The sequence below is a fragment of the Chelonoidis abingdonii genome, chromosome 6 (assembly GCF_003597395.2).
Source record: "Chelonoidis abingdonii isolate Lonesome George chromosome 6, CheloAbing_2.0, whole genome shotgun sequence".
Classification (NCBI taxonomy): Eukaryota; Metazoa; Chordata; order Testudines; family Testudinidae; genus Chelonoidis; species Chelonoidis abingdonii.
In genome coordinates, this window is record NC_133774.1 from 135,738,897 (window position 1) to 135,762,468 (window position 23,572).

The following is a 23,572-nucleotide window of genomic DNA, read 5'->3' on the forward strand; positions in this document are numbered from 1 at the left end:
GAGTTTTGTTGGATTGATTTCGAGAGATGTAGTCTCTTTAATACTGAGCAGTTCTCAAGAGCTGAGCTTATTGTGGTATGTAAATTGTTCTATGAAAACATTATCCACAAGAGTATAGTGCTCTTCTCTGAGTGAGTTCCACAACATACTCCATTTTCTGATGCAACATATTAGGTGTTAGCAGAAATAAGCAAACTTCTCACAAAGTATGTGGTAAAGTTTTCTTAGACTGGGGAGAGAGATACCTTCTTAATTGGCTTTTTAAACTTACTTCTTGAAGGCCTGCCACAAAGAAATGTATTTTGTAGAATTCCCCCTCCCCCTCATCAAACCCCTATGGACTGGCTTGAGAACACATGCATCCTTCATCTATCCTCCAAGGAGACACCCACTCGTCCAATGAAGGAGGGAAAATCCATGCTCTGTTCTTTCTTAAATATTTGTGGCATCATCCACAGCATCATAAGTCAGGCTTAAGTGTGTCTGCTCTGCAACCAAATCCATACCTAAGGAGAGAGCAGGATACAGAAAACAAATCTTATGTTCTAGACAGGTGACACTTCCACCAGCACCTCAAGCCAGGTTATAACCATAATCTGTTTTACAGGCTTGGCGAGGTAAAAGGACAGGGCATCCCCCAGGGAGTGTGTGTTGGGCACAGGGGGCTGCTTCTGAGCAGAGGCATTCCCATACTGAGCTGGCTTGCCCTGACAGAACTGCATTGGTGGAATACAGATTGTGCCACTTTAAAAGTGTATCGAGAACCACTGCTCTCTGTACTAAAATAACCCCCCCGCCCCCGCCAAACACAACACAACACAGCTCTAGCACTGAGGTTGCCTGCACTCTTCCCTGGCAAGTGTTGTACTAGCTCTGAGTGAAGAAGGTGCTGGGATTAAATAGGGAGGATCAAGGTGGAGTTCAGTGAATTTGTGGTTACCATAGAAATAGGTGCAATCAGATATTGTGTGACAATCTACGTCATCTCTTTAACTTGGGTGAAATAGGTAATTGGGAGAGAGAAAATCCGTATTGCAAGTCTAAAAAAAAAAAAAAACTAAAGAAAAACTGATTGGAAAAAAATCTCGGAGGTTGGACCAAAGTTTTTGAGTTTAATTGTATGCGGTCCTGTATGGACTAGTATTATATATTCTATGTCTTTGGATGGGCAATCTCTTTTAATTGTTACGCCAGTTCGTTTCCTTGTCAGGTATTTAAGATGGGGTTTTGTTATATGAAGTATCGACACAAATGGATGCTCAGCATATTTTATTCATTGAGCAGATTTGTTAATTTCACTGGAATGGCAGTAATTATATCTCCTTATTGAATTTACAATAAAATTATTTTGCTATGAAGTGCTCCTGTAAATAAAGACGTACTATACATTTTGTTACTATCCAGTGTTAATTTGAATGGACTAAGAGTGCAGCTTGTGCACTGGTGGGCAGGAATTGTCACAGATCAGGCTCTTTTTGTGGTAGTTACTGGACAAAAAATGCAGCAGGAACCCCTGCATGGTGTGTGAAGATTTGCTGTTTAGTATGAATTTGCCAGTTGAAGTGAAATACAAGCACATTTGAAAATAAAACGAAAGCGCTTCTGAGGCTAAAGACTATTTTCCCCATCCTATAATTCTGTTGCCATGCACCTCTTACACATGCAGGCTGAATCTAGGACAAGAGTCAAAAGTTTTAACATACCATGAGAAGAGGCTGTTGTTGGGATATGTCTCGCCCAGTCTAAAGTTGGTGCTTGCTCTCTTGGGATTTGTGGACTCAGTAAGATCAGCTGGTTTAGAGCAGCTTCCAAACTGCAGGGTTCTGATTCAAACGTTAAGATGTTCACCTATTGCTTCATTCTTCTAAATCAAATGTAATTATGGGTTGAGCTGTTATAAAAAGATTGATTAGAAAGAGTCTGGAATCTGAAAGGTTTCTTACCCCCCTTTCTTGCTTTGACTTCTCACAAAGAAGATCCTAGCATAGATGTTCCCTGCTACCCTCCTTCCTTCTTGGGGTCCATGCACTGTCTCCCAAATCTCTCTCTAAAACCATCTTTTTTTTTTTTGGATCCTGGGTTGGCTCCTGCACAGCCTGCTGGTATCTTCTCCAGAACATACTAGCCAGTTTCTATTCTCTTTGCCAGAAGAAGGCTTCCTCAGTAGAGCAGGTTGAAAAATTTCAAAACTTGCTGATTGGAGGGGGAAACGGGGCAAACTTTTTACAAAGACTCTTGCCAAACCAAAAATTACTGTGTTATTTTTTTGTTTTTTTAACCAGCTTGGTTCCATAGCACCTGTCCTGTTAAACTCTGGATAAGATTGATTAACACCAGATTTTTCCCAGTTATGCTGTTTTAAGTGGCTTGCATTCTGTATAACATTGAGCTCAGTTCTCCCACCCTTCCTCACGCTAGATACTACCTTGCTTTGTAAGTTGCCTTGTTAGATTAAGGTGGTACCCAGCCTGAAGAAGGGTAGCAGAATCTGGCCCATTAGGTTTTCTGCCTGGCGTATGAAGTAGTAGCTGAAGTTATTTAATATTTTGTGTTTCCTTTTTCTGCCTCTCCCTTGCCAAGTTTGGATCGCCATATGCAGACTCACCACGGACACCATAAACCATTCCGTTGCAAACTCTGCCCATTCAAGTCCTCCTATAATAGCCGTCTGAAAACTCATATACTCAAAGCTCATGCTGGTAAGTCTGTGTCAATTTTATAATGCAGCAGCTATAACAAATGTCTTACTCTTTGTTGGTCAGTGCCACTGTTACCAGTTAAACTTTCCATTTTGGGTGGGATTTTCAAAGGTGGTTCAGCATTAAATTCTCTGCTCCCATTGAATTCAGTGAGAGTCTTAACATTGACTTCAGAGGGAGCAGAATCAGACCAACACTGAGCATGTCTAAACTCCCACACTTTTGTTTCTAAAAGTGTGCTCAGTCGTTCAGCTTCTAGTAATGGTAGCCAGACACATCTGATACTCACATGTTGATGATCTGCTGTTCTGATCTGTTTATATTTTAAATGACTCCTGAAATGAGCTGGGATTTGCATTTTGGATGTCATGTGTTGGCTTCAATGTGCAAACTGAGCTTGGAGCCAGATCCTCAGCTGGTTTAGACTGGCATAGCTCCACTGATGGAAATGGAGCTTATGCTGACTTACACAAGTTGAGGCATGAAGTATTTTATAGACTTTTGACCTGTTGTATAGAATGAACACTCAACCAACACACTTGTGATAGTTGAGGATTGGGAAAGTGATACAGGGGAGGGAAAGGATCACAGCAAAATATTACACCGGTGACTGTGCAAAGGTACACAAAGATCTAAAGGAGACACAAGATCATTCAGAGACTGATCTTGATTTCCTGGCCTCAGCCATGTGACATATTTCTGCATTAAAAAGGTTCTCACAGGACTGGGGTCAATATCTACTTACTCCTTTGGCTACTGTTACAGCTTCCTTTTAATAAAAAAAATAAAAAATAAAAAAGGCAAATCAAATGCAGATAAGTAGACTGTCAACCAAAACAAATCACCACACAGTAATTTAGCTAATTACAAAACCCAAGGGTGTTAGACATCTGTCAGTAACTACATCTCTGAACCTCCAGGGATTGCTGATCTCATAGTCACATCTTGGTCTCATAGCAGTTCCTTCTGCCTGTTCTGCAGTGGCACAATTAATAAAATACAGTTGGTTGTAGTCCACTAACAAGAAGTTAATCTTTCCTGTTAAATTCAAATAGATCAAAATTAACCTTGGATGAAGGGCAGTCAGGAGTCGCCTAGAGTTTTGATGCTGCTCTGCATTCTGTTTCCTATATAAATTACAGATTTCACACTTGCGTACCTTATCTTCAACGACAGCATTCGTGTCAGGCCCTGTTCTTACACCTCTCAGTATACGGCTAGGCACTGTGAATTAGTTTAACGTTTCTGACCTCACGCTGTGTGGTATTATGGGATGGTGTCCTTTGTACAGAATCCGATTTTAAGCAGCTACTTCAGTTTGTATAGTCCCAATAAGTTTTCATGTGTAGGGGTGCCTGGGTGCTTTTTGTTGGCCGTCCATTTAGAATCAATCTCTCAAGCTGTTGTACGGTTGGGCTATTTTGTATTTCTTGTTCGAGCTTGTCAAAATTTTGTTTAAAAATTTGTAAGTGAGCCATATTCTCTCCAAACTCCTTTTTCTGTAGATTCTTGATTTTGCCATATATAGGTGATCTTGAAACCATGTCTGCTCTGAGAAACTCCCTACAGGGCCTGTATCTCACATTATGCAGGTACTTTTGGAATTTCGTGGTCACTTTCTGGAGTGTAGGTGCCGCTTTGTACAATGGTTTGTGTAATAGAGTTTCCAAAGTTTCATGGTCTAGTTCTGTCTCCATCAGTGTCTACCAAATAGACATTCATGAAACTGAATAATTGCTAGCATTTTTTTTTTTCCAATCTAAACGTAGCTCTGTTGTGTTTATTCAGTCTTCTGGAAACATAAGTAATCACCTTCCAGGAAGGCTACCCCGCAACCCATATGAGTTTGAATCAGTCAAGATCTTAGACTCTTTCTAATCTCAAAATATTCCAGTTTCAGCATTTCCATGACAACTTTTTTTTTTTAAATTCCCAAAACTTTTTCTCTCCGTGATCAGACCTGTGCTAATCTGAACAAATTTAGAAGTGAATTTGTTTAGATACGTTAGCCTGCTCCTTATTCTGAGTCTTTCCATTTGTACAGTTAGTTGCCTCCATCTTTCTGGCTCTAGTCAAACTCCGTTTGTCACAGAGTACGTACTTTATATTCACTCCTATCTGGTATTTGTTCCTGTTCAATGTAATGTTCTTTCTTTTGGCATGTTACGGAATGTTATATGGTGCCTCTCATTGTGGTGTTGTCTTCACCCCAAATCAGCAGATTGTTAAACCATTACTTCCACCCAATCCACATTCTAAATAATCTGGATCATGATGCTTTGGTACATCTCAGGATCTGAGACAGTCCCAAAGGGATATCATTTAAATATATATATCTGCAAAATGGGGAGCTGAAGATAGATCTTTGTAGTTTTTCTATTGTCAGACCTACCAAAAGTCTTGCCTTGCATCCAAAACTGAAAGTACTCTTGCATTTTGAAGTCCTAGATACAACTACCTCAGCTGTCCTCATAGAGTAGTGCTTATGTTTGAAACCTTATTCAAATCTTCTTGATCCATAACAGTACTTAACTTGTTTGAGTTCATTATGATGTCTTTAATGTTAATAAAGTCAGTCGGTGCCTGTATTCATTCAATAACATCTAATTTTACCATATCATGAAGCTCATCCTTCTTGCTCACTGTATTTTGGACAGCATGCTGGTATCTATGTCCATGGGATGCATTATATCCTTAATGCATCCTGTCCCACTAAGCAACCAATCATATTCTGGAAGAATTACATTTCCATATTGTCTGTAAATGTGCTTTACACCTTTTATTAATCAGCATTTGCAGATGGGACCACATGGGAATTCTTGTTCCACTACTTCGTACTCTGAGTGGTCTGTCCTTCTCCAGATACACCAGTGTGGGCTTGCCAGGTTGCCTTACTTGTGTCTTACACTAAAGAAGCTTTGTTGTTGTTGTTGTTGTTGTTTAATTTTAGCACCGGATGGTCACTTACCTTTCCATGTATGCTTGCTGGGATTATGTTGAACTGAGCTCCAGTATATATTTTCAAATTCTCTTTTTTTGTTTATTTCCATGTCACAAACCCAATCTGTTCACGAATCTTATTTTCTAAATTTATGAAGAGATCCCCCACTCAAAAGAATTGTTTCTGCATCTTCATTATCAAAGCTTTGTCCTCCAGCTAATATTCATAAATATTTTACACTTATTTTTGTTTTGTTTTTTTTGGTTTGTTTGTAAGCCATGCTTACTCGGTGTGGTGCTTTGTTCTCCCTTCCAGATAAGAGCCATACTTGCATATTTAACACCACAACCCTTGTGTTGGACAACTTTGCTGTGTGTTCCAATTGCCTCTGCACTTACTGGAAACAAATCTGGTCTCTGCAGTTTGTTTATCCTTGTATTCCGTCTTTATGGCTTGGAATGTACTTAGAATTACAAGCACTTCTGTTCTTTCACTTCTTCTTAACGCTTTCCATAACACAGTTTTTGCTAGCCTTGCAAATATCCGCTTTTCCTAGTATTGTCATGTCCATTTCTTGTAATAACCTTACCTTGATCTGGTTATCACTTATACCACAAATAATTCATGTGACTTAGCTTTGTTACGTGATGACCAATGATCTTGCCTGGCAGCTGGTTTCATGTAAGGAAAACATACCTTTCCCAAATTGCATGGATCGCTGTATTCTTGAAGATTTTGAAGGTTTTTGGCTAGCATCTTGTAATGCCCTTCATGTTCCCTCAGTAATGCTTCTGGACCTGCTACAATGTAGCAGTATGGAGGATTCTACCCTCTCCAATTACTGTGAAAGGCCTCTTGCTTCCAAGAAAATTTGGAAGTCCTGTACCCACCTCTTCCAGTTGTCTTTCAGCTTCAGGGATTCAATCAGCTCCATTTCACCAAAGATTGTTTTCTTCCAACACCATGCAACAAAGTTGTGATGCACGGGAGTGCTGATGAGAGACTGGCCTTTATTTGCTGGCCTCTAGTCATGTGCCAAGGGGGCCAGGGTTTCAAAAGGGCAATATCTTTGTCATATGGCAGGTGTCACTATCCATAGACTCCAGTACTGACTGTTCCAACAGGAAAACTGAATAGCTGGTTTTCTTTGGAACCAGTCTTACACCAGATGAGTCAATGGGAGTTTTGCCATTGAGTTCAGTAGGAGAAGGATGGGGCCCCATTATTTCTTTTGTGAGCTGATGACTTGCCTGTATTTCGCTCACCCAGGTGAACATGCCTACAAATGCTCCTCCTGCTCATTTTCCACCATGACAATCAGCCAGCTGAAAGAGCACTCCTTGAAAGTGCATGGGAAAGCACTGACACTACCAAGACCCCGCATTGTCAGCCTTGTAGCCTCACTCGCCCAACACGCCTCCAAGAACCACACTCCTGCTGAAGAAGTGGAGGACTCTAATGGTAAGAGGTGCCTCAGAGCAAGAACCTAACTGTCTAAAGTGCTGTTTACCCACCCACCCACAGCCTGCCTCAAAGGCAGTTTCTATGGTCACTTTGTAAAGGAAAATCTGAAGTTGCTTCTAAAACAAGAATAAACTTGTTTGAAGTATGTGATCTACAGAAGAACCTCACTAATTCATGCTCCTCTAACTTATCCAGCCCGTAACTGATACTCAGGGTATGTCAGGGTGTCTTCACTTCTTAGCAAAGTTTTATGGGGGAGATTTTTAAAGCCACAATTAGATTCTCAACTCCCACTGAGAATCAGTAGGAACAGGATACCTAACTCCCTATCTGTGCCTCTCAAAATCTCCCCTTAAAAGCTACAGGGTGTGTAGAAAAGAAGTCCAAAATATTGGCTGTATCAGGATGGTGGGTAAAGATGGTGAGTGAAGTAGAAGAGACATTTTTTCCCACCCTCCTGCATCCCTTAAGCCCATTGTAAAAGCAGCAAGCTGCTCAGGGCTCTGGGAATTTTGGTCAGTGTGGTTGAATAGAGCAGATGCAGAACTGGAGTATGGATGCTATGTATGACACAGACCCTAGCAAGCTTACAGGGAGATAATGCAGCTGCAGGGTCAAGCTCCACAACTTGAACCCCCAGGCTGGCAAGGGAGTTGGTACTTGGGAAACTACTATTGTTCCCAAGTGAGCCATATTGACAAGGAAAAAAGATGCACAAGGAGCTGGGCACAAGTCCCAGCTCCCTGGTGATCTTCAAAGGTTGTCTGGGATTTTCTCAGATCAGATTTTCCATGGAAGAGTTAGAAAGGAAGGAATGTAATATTGTTCTGAATATTCCATAGAATGGTCTGACTATTTGGGTTTGTTTTGTTGAAACAAAAAGTTTCATTTCTAAGGGGAAATGGGGAAGAATGAAAGAGGACTAAACCCAGAGGCAGAAACCCCAAAAGACTAAAATAGAAACTGAATTTTTCAAAGAAAACTTGTAAAGATGTGAACAGCACAAACATGTTCCAAAAAGGCTGTTTTTCTTTTTTCAAAAACACCTTTTCAATGAGACGGTTTTGACCAGCCCCGTTCAGATCCCTTCCTGTCACAGGATGGTGTCTGGAACTGGGCAGGGAATACTGACTGAGCTGCTGCTGCTGCTATCATTTTTGCTAATACTAACTAGTCCAGTGAGTAAAGTATCTCTGGTGTGCATTATTGTGTTTTTAAAAGGTATTTCTCTGACTCTTCAGATTTCAAAACTCAGTCATTATCAATGGCTTTACCAATCTTCAATGTGAATTAGCAAGGTTCTACTAATGATGAAGGTATTAAGAGATGCGTAGAGACAATGTTATGGGCTTTGGAAGGATGATGCATTTGCTTTCTGTCGCTCACACTCAGAGCTCCAAGTCATGATTACAGGAGCAAGGCATGAATTACAATTATCCTCTGTAGCCTGTTATGTTTTCAATATTGTAGTATTTTTATTTTTAAAGAGGAGTACATATTAGTTAAAGGGTTGTGGTTTAAAAATTTTAAGGTACACTGAAACTCACTCATTATCATAGAAGGTCTCTGTTAAACAGTCCAGATTTGTATTGTGACCAGAGACCAAGACACAATTTGTCCCAAATAGCTTGATTGCCTTTAAACTAGGTTAATAGTTAAATGACTTTGAAAATAATAAAAGCCACCAGCAGCCAATTAGAAGAGCACAGGTGAAGTAATAATCATATGAACATTCTCAGCATCGCTTGGGAAAGGAATAACATGCTTTACGTAATTTTCTTGACATTGCAGAGTTGGTTACAGGCCAAATTAATGATCACTATGCTTTTGATATGGTTCGTTTTGGATTTTTAGAAGTGGCTGAATAGAGTTCCATGTAACTCAGACCTGTAAGCTGCAGGTGATACGTAGAATAGATAAATGATTGGTCAGAATACTGGAAAGCAGGCAGTCCATGTGAAAGACGCTATTATGCCCCACTGGGGGAAGTATTAAGTGGGGTTCGCACAATACACAGTAGTTGGACCTCCACTGTTCTAACATATAAATAACCTTCCCCTGGGCTGGCTATAATCTAGTTAATTTGCTGATGACTCAAAATTGGATCAGAGTGAGGGTACATCGCAAACATGGATACTGTGTAAAATGAATTTGGACTTGTTTCATGAATCAGTAGCTATATGGCAAGAAAGTACAATTGAAAGCATATAAATCAGGCCCAGTTACTCAGCATGTGCATTGAGATGAATGGAACAGAACTAGAGCAGAATGGCTTGAAAGAGACGTGGGAATGGAAAATGTGGAGCCTGAAAGAGTAAATTAAAGAAGGAGGGGTGCACAACCAAAATAGCGAAATGCACATTTGACACAGCCTTACTGGAATAAAATGGTTCTGTGACGAGCGCCCAGTAGAAATTTTGCTTCCAGTTCAGGCAGAAGCTGTTTCCCAAAGCACCACTTTTAAAGGTCCAAAGAAACACATTTAGGCTGGTCCATGCATTCCAAGACAGGAAGGAATTTAAATCTGTATGACTCATTTATTTTAGCTTTTTCTTGGGAGCAATGAGCACAGTTTTACAGTGTATGTCCTAGAGCTGGGAAGTTTGAGTGAGAGTAGACTTCTAGGTCACTCTCGGTGATCTGGTCCTTGTTGGCTGTGTCATCAGTAAAAAGAAGTTCCAGTGCTGGGATAAACTGGTCCAGGTCAGCAGTGAACAGTGATTTGGAGGTCTGTGGTGAAATGAACAGATGAACTGTGTTGGTGGTGAGGCTAAGGCCTAAACAGGCATAGAGCCATAACTGTCCTCTCAATTCCTAGAGGTGCAGGCCTTGCAGGTCAGGACTGAGTCTTATTAATGAGAAAACATGGGAAGCTGATCCTATTTGTACCATATTTGGGTTGTGGAAGGGAGACTTCTACATGTGCACAGTGTTTCTGGTGTAGAAGGTGACTGTCGCCATGATATCAGGTGCTCCTTAAATGGGAATCGGTACATTCTGTAAGCACTGAATTCCCCCACCCCCCAAACTATTTATTTATTAGGAAGGTGTAACAGCTTGCCATGTAAATATCAGAGACCAAACAATACTCATTGCAATGCTGAGCTTTTGTTTAGCGAAACATTATGCAGCAGTATGATCATCAGAGCTCTCCATTTAACAGAGTTTTACCACGTTAGTGAGCATCTTTACACTACCCACAACATATCAGTGACATCTCTGAATACACACATTGACCTGACTAGTCATGTCTGTCTAATGTTAATACTTAAAAAAAAAATTGGAAAGGAAGCACCAAATTCTTGCAACAAACAAAAATGAAAGGCCGTGAAAATAGTGTACATTAAAGTGCAGTCTTGTGTGCAGTGTAATCACTGTATTATGTTGCTGTTTTAAACAATAATAATCCAGATAAAGGGCCAAATCCACAGCTGTGACACTACTGAGCGTCAGTGGAGCTACGCTGCTTTACACGTTTCCTTCTGGTTGTTTTAAATTAGAAGGTCAGCTCCTGTCTGGCCTTGAGGAGCGGATAGTGACTGACATGCTTGTAAAATCATGACATCACAAGAATAAGGAGACTCAAAACTAAGCATTTGAGAGTTTTTGGGGTTTTGTTTTTGTGTTTTGTCAAACCATTTTTTTGTGTTTGGTGGGTTTCTTCGAACCTCTCTTTCACATCCAAGTCTAAGGAGCAGTTTGGAGAAAGGACGTCTTTGGCTCTGTCTCTAGTAACCCACACTAGTTTGTTACAGAGCACAAACTCGTCATGTAGACGCACCACTCTGGTGCAAAGTGGGGCTTTACATCTATGTAGCTTAATCCAGTAATACGCAGAAGTTACACTGGTGTACCTATAACAAGTGCAAATTTCCTTACTGTAGGCAGGGCCTGAGTTATAGATTAATTACCCCTTCTTTCAGGGTGAGAGATCACGCTTGATCTTAGCTCACAGGGAGCCAAGAAGCAATTACTACACATGCGCTGAGATCCTCCAGCAAAACTAGGGAAAGCCTGATTGGACTTTCCAAGGCAGTACTTCACCCTGCTCCATCCCTTTTAAAGATGGGAGGAAGCATAAATCTTTCAGTTTGCCTGTAAGTAGTTACACTAGGCTGGGGCTTAAGTGTTTGCAGGACTGAGCCTCAAAATCCTAGATGCCTTCATTCTCCCCAAGGAAAGCTTCTGAGACCTGTAAATTGGGCTGTGTCTTCCATGCAAGTTTCAGTCCTAAACAAATATCTTTGGAAGTTGAAGGCAATGTTACTTCATTTTAGAAAGGAGAGAGACAGAGAAATATATGAGTGGGTCCTATAACATTTAAAACATTTTAAAAAATACCCAACAGCTTAATAAATAGGTTGGCATTTTTATTATTTATTTCATGCACATTGTACTTAAAAAGCAGAGTCATCATGGCTGCTCACCCATGCTCACTTTGAGTGATACTTATTTTTTTGAATAACCTGATTGGGTTTTCATGGGACTGCAGAGAAAGATACTACTCTATATAAGTAGGGTTGGCAGAATCTGGAGATACCCTTTGGAAGCAATACAATGCACTTTATGCATGCTCCTGCGACTCAGTGGCCATCCCCTTCCCTCCGTGCATGCCAGGAAAAATATTTGCCCATCATAAATACAGGCACACATTACAGAACACATACAGAGTGAGTAATGTTCAAAACAGAAGCTTTTTTGAGTTTTACTTTATGGTATGCATCAGTGCGTTCACTTTTTTTTTTTTTTTTTAGCAGCAACTCAAAACAGACCCAACACCTCAGTGTCAAAAATAAAAAGCAGATGTAATGATAATTAAATTCACTAAGTAGCAGTATCTGAGCTCCATCATTGTCCGAAGCACCCAATCCCATGTATTCCAGTTCTTCATGAACTTCGTTATTTTCCCTTTGATAAAGGCCATTGCCTCATCTGGAGACTGACATATAAAGACGTGTCTGTCTTGATTCACTGGAGCCTGGCTGGGCACAGAACTGCTCAACTGAGTCCCCTCTTAAGCTGTTGTCTGAAAGGTGCAAATCCATATTTTTTTTCCCCTTCCCGTCCCCTTTTCAGAAGTGATGCTGCATAATCAGGAAAAATACCTATCTCATGCTCTTTGACAGCTGAAGTCCCCTTGGGCTCAGAGGGCCTTCCAAATATTTATTGGAGCGAGTTGATGTGGCAGCAGAACCACACAAGAAGCCTGGGTGAGGAGAGGAGTTCTCAGAAGACCAGCAAGACAGGAACAGATCCATTGAGTTGCACATAGCTAGTGATCTGCTTTTCCCACAAAAAACAACTACAACTTGTCCGGGCAGATCCTTTAGCATACTCAGAGACTTCAGCTGCCCTTTGATGTTTTGTGTAGGTCTTAGTTTCTAGCTCATCTTTTATCTTAGGTGTAGTGTTGTCCTCCTTCAAAGTGTTTTAATAGCCTCCTATCCAGAGGTCTCTAAATCTATCACTCCTAAGGCCAGTCGTTTAATTTTCACTTCAGTTATTTCTCTAATTTTATTTGTTTGTTTGTCTTGCTAGTAGCAGCTAGTGTTTTTTGGATGTCACGCAGTCTTTTTTTATATAAGGATTCCATACTTGTAGTCTATTACGTTGTAAGTTTCAGAAGAGTGATGTCAGAGTACGTTTCATAGGAATATTGTTGCTGTGGGAACATGGAAGTATCCTTTTTGCTGCATGGGCCTCACCGTTTTTGAAAGAAACCCTTTGAAGTTGGCAGTCCTTTATTTGGCTTCCGTTTGATTGGGAAGGCACAGAACCAGTGAAGACAAAAGTGCAAGTTCAAACAAAGCTTAAGGCATAATTGCTTAAATTGCAAGGCGAGTTGGATGTGCAACTGCACAGAATGTCTTTGGTGATCAGATAACATGGTGTGATGAACATGCTATTAAAACAAGTAGATGTCTCCGTGTGCACATGTGCAGTCACATTTGATAGGTATATCTGCACATTTGATACTGAACTCTTAGGGTTATTTTGTGTATATTTGTGCTGATTTCAGTGAAAGTGCAAGTCAGATCAGTTACTGCCCTTGCACAGTAAAAGACTCAGTTAGTACTAACTTAGGTCCCAGTTAAAGAAAGCACTTAAGCATGTCCTTAACTTTACAGACACACAGTGGGCATATTGAACTCTAGGAAAGTACTTACAGTGCATGAAGTTAAGCATATGCGTAATTCTTTGTTCAAGTCCTTAATTTTGCTGGTTTAGTGTTGAACTTTTTTTCGTCTAAAAAATCACTTTGGGTTTGATTACTACTCTCCTAAAATGTATCCTTTTTAAAGCAAAACACTTTGCATTTATTTAGAGTAGAGAAACTCCTAAAATGGAGAATTGCTTATGATTTTTATTTTCTTTTTGTCTTTGCGTTATTACAACTTAAAGATGTCCAGATAGACTTAAAACAACAAAGCAAAAACTTTGAAGGCTGAAATAAATAAAAATATTTCTTTTCTTAATGGTTTCTTACAAAGCTCTGGTCTTACAGCAAATGTTTACCACAAAGTCAGAAACCACAGAAGATAATGGTTTAGGGGCTTGATTAAGATGGACAGACCTCAACTATAGTTCTGATCAAGAGCACTGCTGCAGTGTGAAACTCCTTTATGCATTCTTATACTTTATACCCAACCCAAAATTGAAATGAAAAAATGTGTGGCTAATGTATTGCATTATGATTCTGAAAGGAAGTTAGCCTGGAGACTTAAATGATTTTTTTTTCAGAGTGGTGACATGTAAAATTGTATTTGCAAGCCTGAGGTGGTCATAGGAAGCTATTTCCCCAGTAACATTGGTTGAGAGTTTTTTTGTTTGTTTGTTTTGTTTTTTTAATTATTTTTAAACTAATGCTCTGTGGTTCACTTTAAGCTAGCAGGTGCATTTTGACAGTAGTATACATATTTGTAAAGTACACAGGAGAGACACATCTTAATCACCTTTCAGAGAGAGAGAGAGGCAAGCTGAAGGGAAAAAATAGTCAAAATGTATGGAGAATGACAGTGATTGCTTAAAAATAAAACACTTCACTTTCAGTATTACTTAAAAAAACCAAACAAACCAGCCTGAAAATAGCAAAGGTGCAGTTTTCAAAATCATTTGACATTGGTCTAACTTTGCTACCATTGAAGTTAATGAGCATTTGCTCTGAAGAGCTGTCACACTCTCTCAGTCCTTCCTGTGTTTGATGATGGCCCACAAGTGATGCCAGTGCTAGAATTCCGATTAGTTTAAAGCCTTTGTTTCTATTTGGTTGCCTGAGGTCACACGGGAAGGAGTGGCTCCAGTATATCATCTCCCTGTCTTCATACTAGGGTGCCAACTTAGTAATATTTAAATATCGGACACTTCAGCAGGAGTGCCAGAACCTCCTGAGGCCCTGCCTCTTCCCTTCCGAGGCCCCACCTCTTCTCCCAAGTCCCCAACCCCATTTGCGCCTCTTCCCTCTCCATCCCCAGTTGCTCGCTGCTTTTCCCCTCTTCGTAGAATATCAGGGTTGGAAGGGACCTCAGGAGGTCATCTAGTCCAACCCCCTGCTCAAAGCAGGACCAATCCCCAACTAAATCATCCCAACCAGTGCTTTGTCAAGCCTGATCTTAAAAACCCCTAAGGAAGGAGATTCCAGCATCTCGCTAGGTAACCCATTCCAGTGCTTCACCACCCTCCTAGTGAAAAGGTTTTTCCTAATATCCAACCTAAACCTCCCCCTCTGCAACTTGAGACCATTGCTCCTTGTTCTGTCATCTGGTACCACTGAGAACAGTCTAGATCCATCCTCTTTGGAACTCCCTTTCAGGTAGTTGAAAGCAGCAATCAAATCCCCCCCTCACTCTTCTCTTCTGCAGACTAAACAATCCCAGTTCCCTCAGCCTCTCTTCATAAGCCATGTGCTCCAGCCCCCTAATCATTTTTGTTGCCCTCCGCTGGACTTTTTCCAATTTTTCCACATCGTTCTTGTAGTGTGAGGCCCAAAACTGGACACAGTACTCCAGATGAGGCCTCACCAATGTCAAATAGAGAGGAATGATCACATCCCTCGATCTGTCGGCAATGCCCCTGCTTATACAGCCCAAAATCCCACTAGCCTTCTTGGCAACAAGGGCACACTATTGACTCATATCCAGCTTCTCGTCCACTGTAACTCCTAGGTCCTTTTCTGCAAAACTGCTGCCTAGCCATTTGGACCCTAATCTGTAGCAGTGCATGGGATTCTTCCGTCCTAAGTGCAGGACTCTGCACTTGTCCTTGTTGAACCTCATCAGGTTTCTTTTGGTCCAATCCTCCTTCCCCTGTTTCTCTCTCCCTTCGCTCAGGTTGAGAGGGACTCAACTGTGGAGCTGGGGCATGGAGCTGTAGCTGCCCAATGCAGGTGGGCGGCGGCCTGGCTGAATAGGGGCTGGCACGGGTTATGACCAGGTGCCTCCACGCCTTCTCCGCCTGCATTAACCAGACTTTTGGTGTCTGGTCAGGAGATCTGACCAGACACTGTCAGGTCCCCTTTTTGACTGGAAAGTCCAGTCGAAAAGCAGACACCTGGCTACCTTAGTTAAGGCCCTTCATTACTGCTGCTTTGCACTGCTCTAGCACCTTTCATCAAAGGATCTCAAAGAGCTTTGTAAAGGGCCATCAGCTTTCTGTCCATTTGATATGTGAGGACATAGGTGCACAGAGATTCATATCAACATTTTTGCACCTGGGTGCCTAAAGTTTTGGCACCTACATACTTAATCAGGCATCTGAATATGTAGCTTCATTCTTCAAGTGCCAGTGAGATTTTAGCACCAAAATGTGGCACTCGTGTTTGAAAATATTGATCAACGTGGCTTGATTAAGGTTGCTCAGACAACTTCCTATTCCTCTTTCTGGTTTTAGAATTGCACCCAGGTCAATTGGAGGGGCTGGACATCAGGCCAGTCAGTGTGGCTGGACACTAGGCCAGTTGGTGGAGCTGGACATTGGCTCGAATCAGGAGTTTTGTGGGCAGAGTTCTACCTGTCCCCTCCCATGCTGGTTCTGGAGAGCTGTTGGGTGGCAGTCATGGTCTGGGTGCTGCTTGGGGACTTGTGGGCCTAAATTCAAGACCCATGATCCTTCACACCTTGTCCCGGTGTCCACTATTAATCTTGATATTCTCCAGAGCAAGTTTAGTCATGGTAACAGGAGTTGCCAGACTGGATTTGACTGGGTGGCCATCTAATCCAGAGGAAGGTACAAGAAACCATGTAACAGGCAGTTAAGGAATAAGGGAGGGATAGCTCAGTGGTTTGAGTATTGGCCTGCTAAACCCAGGATTGTGCGTTCAATCCTTGAGGGGGCCACAAATCAGTACTTGGTCCTGCTGGTGAAGGCAGAGGGCTGGACTCAATGACCTTTCAAAGTCCCTTCCAGTTCTAGGAGATAGGATATCTCCGTTTATTTATAACCTGCTCTTGGGGGAAGTTTCTTTCTAACACCCAATGGTTAGACACTATGTTAAGCCTTGAAGCACAGGGCTTAAATGTAGAAATGCAGTTCAGTTACTGCAGTTTGTATATATATACACACAAACATGCACACGGATCCAGAATAATGAAGAAACATTTAAATACTTTGTGTTTGATGATCATAGAATATCAGGGTTGGAAGGGACCTCACATAGTCCAACCCCTGGCTCAAAGCAAGACTAATCCCCAGACAGATTTTTGCCCTAAATGGCCCCCTCAAGGATTGAACTCACAGTCCTGGGTTTAAGCAGGCTAATGCTCAAGCCACTGAGCTATCCTTCCCTCAAATGATCATGTTTATTAAACAGGAAGGGAATTGCAAAGCAGACTGAAATAAGTCTGAGATGATTACAAGTTCATAAAATACACTCAGCCCTTTACACTTGGAATGATGAATGAATGGTAGATGGAAATTTACATAAATTAAGAAACTAACTATTATTGATCACGCTCAATCGTTGAATGGTTAAATCTATATCTCACTAGATCTACCTAGTGTCTAACCTCTCTGCTTTGCTTTCTCCATCTAGTCCTAAGTGTCACAATTCATCCCTTGTATAACTTCATTTGCCACACTGGAGCTGCACCATGAATGCAGTTGGTCAAGAGATTAGAAATAAATGGACAACTTTTATTTTAAAATCTTTGGAGATAGTGTGTGTATTGAGATCTGACATTTGAAATACAAAAAAGTTTTGTTTATTTCTAAGTCCTACCACGTTTCGACTGTGGAATTTTTATCACTTGAATAACAAACTGTGTAAACACATGGTTGAAACCTGGCCTATGTATTGAACTGTTAAGCCGGTACATCCAGGTGGCAGCATACTCCCAGCCTACTGCAGTGCTCATACTTTAAACAGCAGTCTCTGCCTAAACAGAGATGCCACACTCTCAAGCAGGTAATTCAAATATGTAAAGTTGTTCAGCATGCATCAGTCCTATATAATGAGGAAAATCACAGTGAAGAAAACCCATTCTATGCTAGAATTCCTCTCTGGCCTGACAAATACGAAGTAGGGAGCATGTTGCAGAAAAACGATTGGAATAACCTGAGTTTTAAAGAACGGAAATGTGCTTGGCATAAAATAATAATAAACTATTTTTTGAAGTAAAGTTGAAGGATAATAAGCTAAAAATAAAACCAAGAAAGCAGCTTGGGAGAGAGGGGAGATAAAGAAGAAACAGAATTAATGGTCCTAGACTGAATGGATACACAGAGAGCAGTGTCCTTTCCTACCTAGAATTGATCATTCCAAAGCAGCACTCTTGTAGAGCAGCATAGGGATGCAGATAGTGCTGCTGGCCATGTTGTACCTACTCTGTGGATAAATAGAGGCCTTGAGTGCCAATGTTAATAGAAATTCCTGGCAGTACAGGAAACTTTAGAATAGGAGGGGACAGAAAGCTCTTTGGTTGGTCCCCTCCCTGCAGATAAAAATAATATGGTACAACTTCTTCCTCCAATTACTTTTCTCTCTTCTGAAATGTATATAGTTCCCATTGCTTTTCCTTGTAATTGATTATATAGTATATTATTACTACTGTATACCTGATCCTGTGCCTAGTGAAAAATCAATTGGAGAACCCCCATAGACTTCAGTGGGGAGCAGTATGGGTCCCTCACTGTGTTAAATAATTTTACCTTCTGAGTTTCACCTTCTGAATTCCTTTTGTTATTTTCCTCTCCTTAGATTAAGTGCATGTCCTTTCTAAGTGATTTTGACACTAGCACAAGGAATTGTGCAACATCTGTCCCCTCTTTGTTGCGTTCAGAATTACATGTGTGTCTATAACTCAAAAGAAAAAAGGAGATTAAAAGTTACAAAGGAGCATGGATATAGTCTCTCCAGCCTCTTTGTTTGAACAACTGAAATCCTACAGTCTATGTATCTTGCTGTACTTCTCTGCATCTGATGTTAAAAAATGTCCCAAAGAGATCTAACCGTTCCAAATGTGGTCTTGATGCACAGTGCTGGAGTAACTTCCTCCAGTGCATGTTCAGCTCTCCCTTTTATTTAGTTAGTTATTGATTTTTAAATGCATCCTCAAATGTCAGTTGTTTTTCTCTGCTGCATAAAGCAGTTTGTGGCAGGTTTTTGGTTTCATCCCCTCAGATCTTTCTCCTGGTTATTTCTCGGCAGTGCCTAAATGTTGAGGGCCTGATTGTCATTTACACCAGGGCCACTTCACTGTTGTTCTATCAGTGTAAAGGGGCCCCTTTGTGTAAATGAGAATTAAGCCCAAAAAACCTGGTCCTGTCACATTTCCTTGCACTCTCAGTATTTTCCACAAGCAGCCATGCTTCAAGTCTGTGTTGAATCCTCAGTCTTCTCACCCTCTTCCTCCCCCACTATGTTCCATCTTCAGAGTGTTTCACTCTCCCACATATTCCTGCTTCAGGTCAGTGATGTGTGGCATCAAGTGAACAAACGTGTGTCATCTTAGTGATCCCTGTGGAACTCCACTTCCTCACCTTCCCACTTCTCATGCTGTTGCTGCTACATGAGTAGAATATGCTCTCGCCGCTGCCTAAGCTGATACTTGGAGTCTGCTTGAGTTTCAGTGGGATTCATATTTTAAAATTACAAAGATTCTTTTCAAAATCCCATCTTAACGTACTTGTACTTGCTCAGTGTCTGCTATCGCATCTTGACTTGGTTTCTTCCTTAGAGAAGAAACCATTTGCTTGGACTTTTTCTTCCTTAAAAAAAAATCTGACTGTTCCTTATTACGGTCTTCCCTTTGTGAATAACATTCTGGGTTTCCTCGCTGTAGGCTCTCCAATATGCCCCCAATGCTGAAGTTGCTATTCCTGTTCTGTATTGTCTTGGGTCTTTCCATGGTATCCCATTTGCTTCTTGATCTAGTCCATCATCCCATTTTTGCCCAAAGAGACTTTTAAATACATGTTGAAGTGTCCCAATCTCTCTCACTTTCTTTGTTCAAAACTCTGGAGCTGTATAAGAGCTTCTCCAACTGCTGATTTCTTATTTTATTTCATTCCTCAACCCTCCACAAGAAGATGATCAGTGAGTTTGTAGTTTCTGTTCTGGTATGAATTTTACAGGGAAATGATGTCTTTATTTGTATCCGTCTCTCTCTCTTTGGTCATTGATCTATCTCTTGCTATCACTTAGAGGCTGGAGTACTCTTCTTCTTCATGTACTCAGTCTATTGCAATATTCTTATGCAATATTCTATTCTCCATCTCGGGCTCATTCTGGAAGCACTGAAGCATATTTTTAATGTTTAATGCTAGACACGTGTAGCCCACTTACTTCAGTGTCTGAAAGACTGGGGCACTCATTTGTATTTTATTTTTAGTTTAATTGTGTGATCTTCCTACTGCTTCTCTGTGCCTGATACTTAAAACATTTTGCATTTGTATCTCTTAGCCTGAACTGGTGTTTGCTCTGATGTGCTTGTGTCGATTGACAGATTTTGTATGTTAGACTTCTGTATGATATTTCAACTTGATTTTCTTGGATTTTCAAGTAAATAATAATATCCTGGGATGAAAAATTAAATTTATTTTTCCTTCCTCAAAAATATTCTATTTTTTCCTTTTAATAAATAAAAAAAACATTTTTATGCATGTTGGCGCACACACATTAATTTGCCCAAGACTGGCTATGGAAACTTGGGAATTTATATTTTTTCCTAGTATTTCTCTAGTTTTTCCACAATTCCATAGTATATGTATGAACCTGTAGTTTTCTCTGTTGCATCTCTTCCACGTGCTTATTTCAGATAAGCTGAATTTCTGTTGGAATAAAGAAACCCTGTTGTACCTTACCTGTTATATTTATTGTTATACAAAAGAGTTTTCTCATTCTCTTCCGTTATGGAAGTCCAGGTGTTTCCCCATAGACTCCTGATACCATAATTTTTAACAAACTCTGTAAACAGTTAATGCCATTGCATATGGCTGTACACACCAGGTATGGTACCATCAGCCAACCATGTGTTGCTCTTTCCAGTGTAAAAAGTAGTAACCAGTCACAACACTATTGTTTTTCTGTGTTGCTAGGACCTCCTAGCTAGGATGGCCAATCTTATTCCTTCCTTTCATAGGCCTCTTTAATAGGGCATCCAGTATGCACTGGCCAAAGTGTTGCTGAAATGATCTGATTGCATACCCTCCGGACACTTTGAGTCAGCTTTTCGGAAGTGCCTGAGTTCCACTTAAAGCCAATGACGAAGTAGGTATTCACCCACGAAAGCTCACGCTCCAAAACGTCTGTTAGTCTATAAGGTGCCACAGGATTCTCTGCTGCTTTTACAGATCCAGACTAACACGGCTACCCCTCTGATACTTAAAGCCAATGAGATTTAAGCTCCAAAGTGACTTAGGTGCTTTTGAAAATTTAATCCTCCAATGGTTAGGAAACGTGGTAGGCATCGACGCACAAATATAGTTAACACATGGCTGTGTTGAATATCCTCACAGCAACTCTTCCCCATCCCACCCTCCAACTTGTGCTGCGTATAACCAACTCAGATGATCACTTCACCATGTATTACGAGCACATTGTTTACTTATAGATGGGATTTTCAGAAGCAATCTGTGCTGACCTAACTGCTCTCTTTGAAGTCAATAGTAAAACTTCCATTGATTTCACTGAGAACAGAATTAGGTCAATGGTGAGCACTTTTGAATATCCCCTCCTATAATATAGGCAAGAACTGAGTTATCTGCTAGCATCATGGCTCTGTCTATGCAGTTGGCCTATTGGAAAATCTTACAGGTTACATTTCAAGTCACAGTATTTCTACTGTACCCATTGTTCTTCCAAGGTTTGTTGTCTCAGTTTCTCCAATTCTTCCTTAATTGAGGTGGCTACTGCTGCTCTTCTTTTATGTCTGAACATTCTATATTTTATCTCAAACTTTTGAAGTGGATAGTATGTCTTGTATGTCCTTTGTGTAAAAATCGTTGTTAAAAGCAAATCTCTTTGGTGTTTGTTTGAATATTTGACTATTTTGCCCCGGTTGATTTGTTGCTTGCCAGTCCCATTTCGGTGCAGGTTCTGAGATGTGTGTACAGACGTGTCCCATGTTTTCTTTGTCATGTTAGCCATTCTCATGTTCTGGAATTGTTTTTTAAAAATGTGCTAGTTTTTCTTATTACATGCTCAGCCCTCGTTCCTGGTTGTTTTTCCTTTTATGAATCTTCTAGGGCCTCTCTCTTGGCTTTCTGTATTTAATATCATTTTCTGGCTGCTCCCTGGCTGCTGAATGGCTTTCTTTTTCTTGCTGGGCTTTAATGCAAACTTGAGCTATCCTTTTTCTTTACTTTCTTCAAACCTGGACTGCAGGACCCTCTGTCTACTCTGGGTTGAGACTGCAAATGCCTTTTGGGAGTTCGCCCAACCCAACTTCTCTGGATGCAACAAAAGGCTGGCGTGTAATTTGCGTCATTAGTGGGGTCCTACCAAATTCATGGTCCATTTTGGTCAATTTCATGGCCAAAGTTTTTTTAAAAGTCAGTTTCATGATTTCAGCTATTTAAATCTGAAATTTCACAGTGTTGAAATTGTAGGGGTCCTGACCCAAATAGGAATTGTGAGGAAATGGGGGTCACGGTACTGCTACCCTTACTTCTGCACAGCTGCCGACAGCGCTGCCTTCAAAGCTGGGCACCTGGAGAGCAGCTGCTGGATGGGAGCCCAGCTCTGAAGGCAGCAACGCAGAAGTAAGGATGGCATGGTATGTATTGCATGGTAAACCACCCTTGCTTCTGTGCTGTGGCTGACAGAGCTCTGCCTTCAGAGCTGGGCGCCTAGCCAACAGCTGCTGCTCTCCGTCTGCCCGCCAATACTGCAACCCCCCACCCCAAATACCTCTGTGACCTCTCCCTCCCCAAAAAACTCCTTTTTGGACCCCCAATTTGAGAAACGGTGGTCTCCCCCATGAAATCTGCATAGTATAGAGTAAAAGTGCACACAAAACCAGATTTCACGGCCTGTCATGCGTTTTTCATGACCGTGAATTTGGTAGGGGCCGAGTCATTAGTTAATAGAACCACCTGCCTATTTTCCTTATATCCAGATCTTTTTGTCTTGCCTCGTTATTATTTAACATTAATATTGTGGTAGTGCTTGGAGGCCTCAATCATGTTGGGACCCTGTTGTGCTAGGTGCTGTAGAGACACCTAGAGATCTAGGGACAATCCTTGCCCCCAAGTGTAACTCTGGGTGCTTCTAGACACCTCTCCCCACAATTCCATGGGAGTTAAACAAGTGCTTAAATACATTGCTGACCGGGGATGGACTTTATTACTCACACACATCAATGTTTTGCTGAGTTGGGGCTATACTACCCCTTCTCCTTTGCACTGAATTACCATTCTTTTGCTCTGAATAAAGAACCTACCCAGTCATTATTGCACTACAACACCTTTTTTTCACCCCTAACTTGGCTTTTACCTACAGACAGTGCTTGCTGTACTATGCACTAAAGGCTTGATCCAGAGCCCACTGAAGTCAATTATGAGGCTTTCCATTAACTTCAGTGGGCTTTAGATCAGGTACTAAAGGCTTAGTCCAGAGCAGTGATCTTCAACGTGTGGTCCATGGACCCGTGGGGGTGTCCAGACTGTCTCTAAGGGGTCTACAAAAGGTTGTCATTACCATAGAACAGTGATTTCAACCTGAGGTTCATGGACCCCAGACTATGTCTTAAGATTTCCAAAGGGGATCCGGACCTCCATTCAGCATTTTGTAGGGGTACACAAATGAAAAGGTTGAAAACCAGTGGTCTAGAGCTCATTGAAGTCAATGGAAAGACTCTGTTCCATTCAGCGGCCTTTTGGACTGGGCCCTAAGCGTTCTTGCTAGAATCGTGTCTGTAAACATTCCACCTTTGAACTAGAATATTACATAGTCTGGCAAACTGCTTCTCAGAAATCAACAGAAGCCACATATACACATTAATCCTAGTTGTTTTCCTTCAGGGTGAGCTAAATC

General features: G+C 41.1%; 1 protein-coding gene across 12 annotated transcripts in view; it reads left to right on the forward strand.

Annotated features, from left to right (window-relative positions):
- The window catches only part of ZNF462 (zinc finger protein 462), a 113,507-nt gene that overhangs the window by 60,695 nt on the left and 29,240 nt on the right, over window positions 1-23,572 (forward strand). For 9 of the 12 annotated variants that reach the window (XM_032784022.2, XM_075067440.1, XM_032784026.2 and 6 more), the window contains 2 exons: window positions 2,581-2,699; window positions 6,910-7,101. In XM_032784022.2, the coding sequence (XP_032639913.1) occupies window positions 2,581-2,699; window positions 6,910-7,101 (311 nt within the window). Of the gene's footprint in view, window positions 1-2,580; window positions 2,700-6,909; window positions 7,102-12,023; window positions 12,212-23,572 lie in introns of those variants that run through there. The other 3 variants (XM_075067441.1, XM_075067442.1, XM_075067443.1) reach the window with 2 other exon arrangements.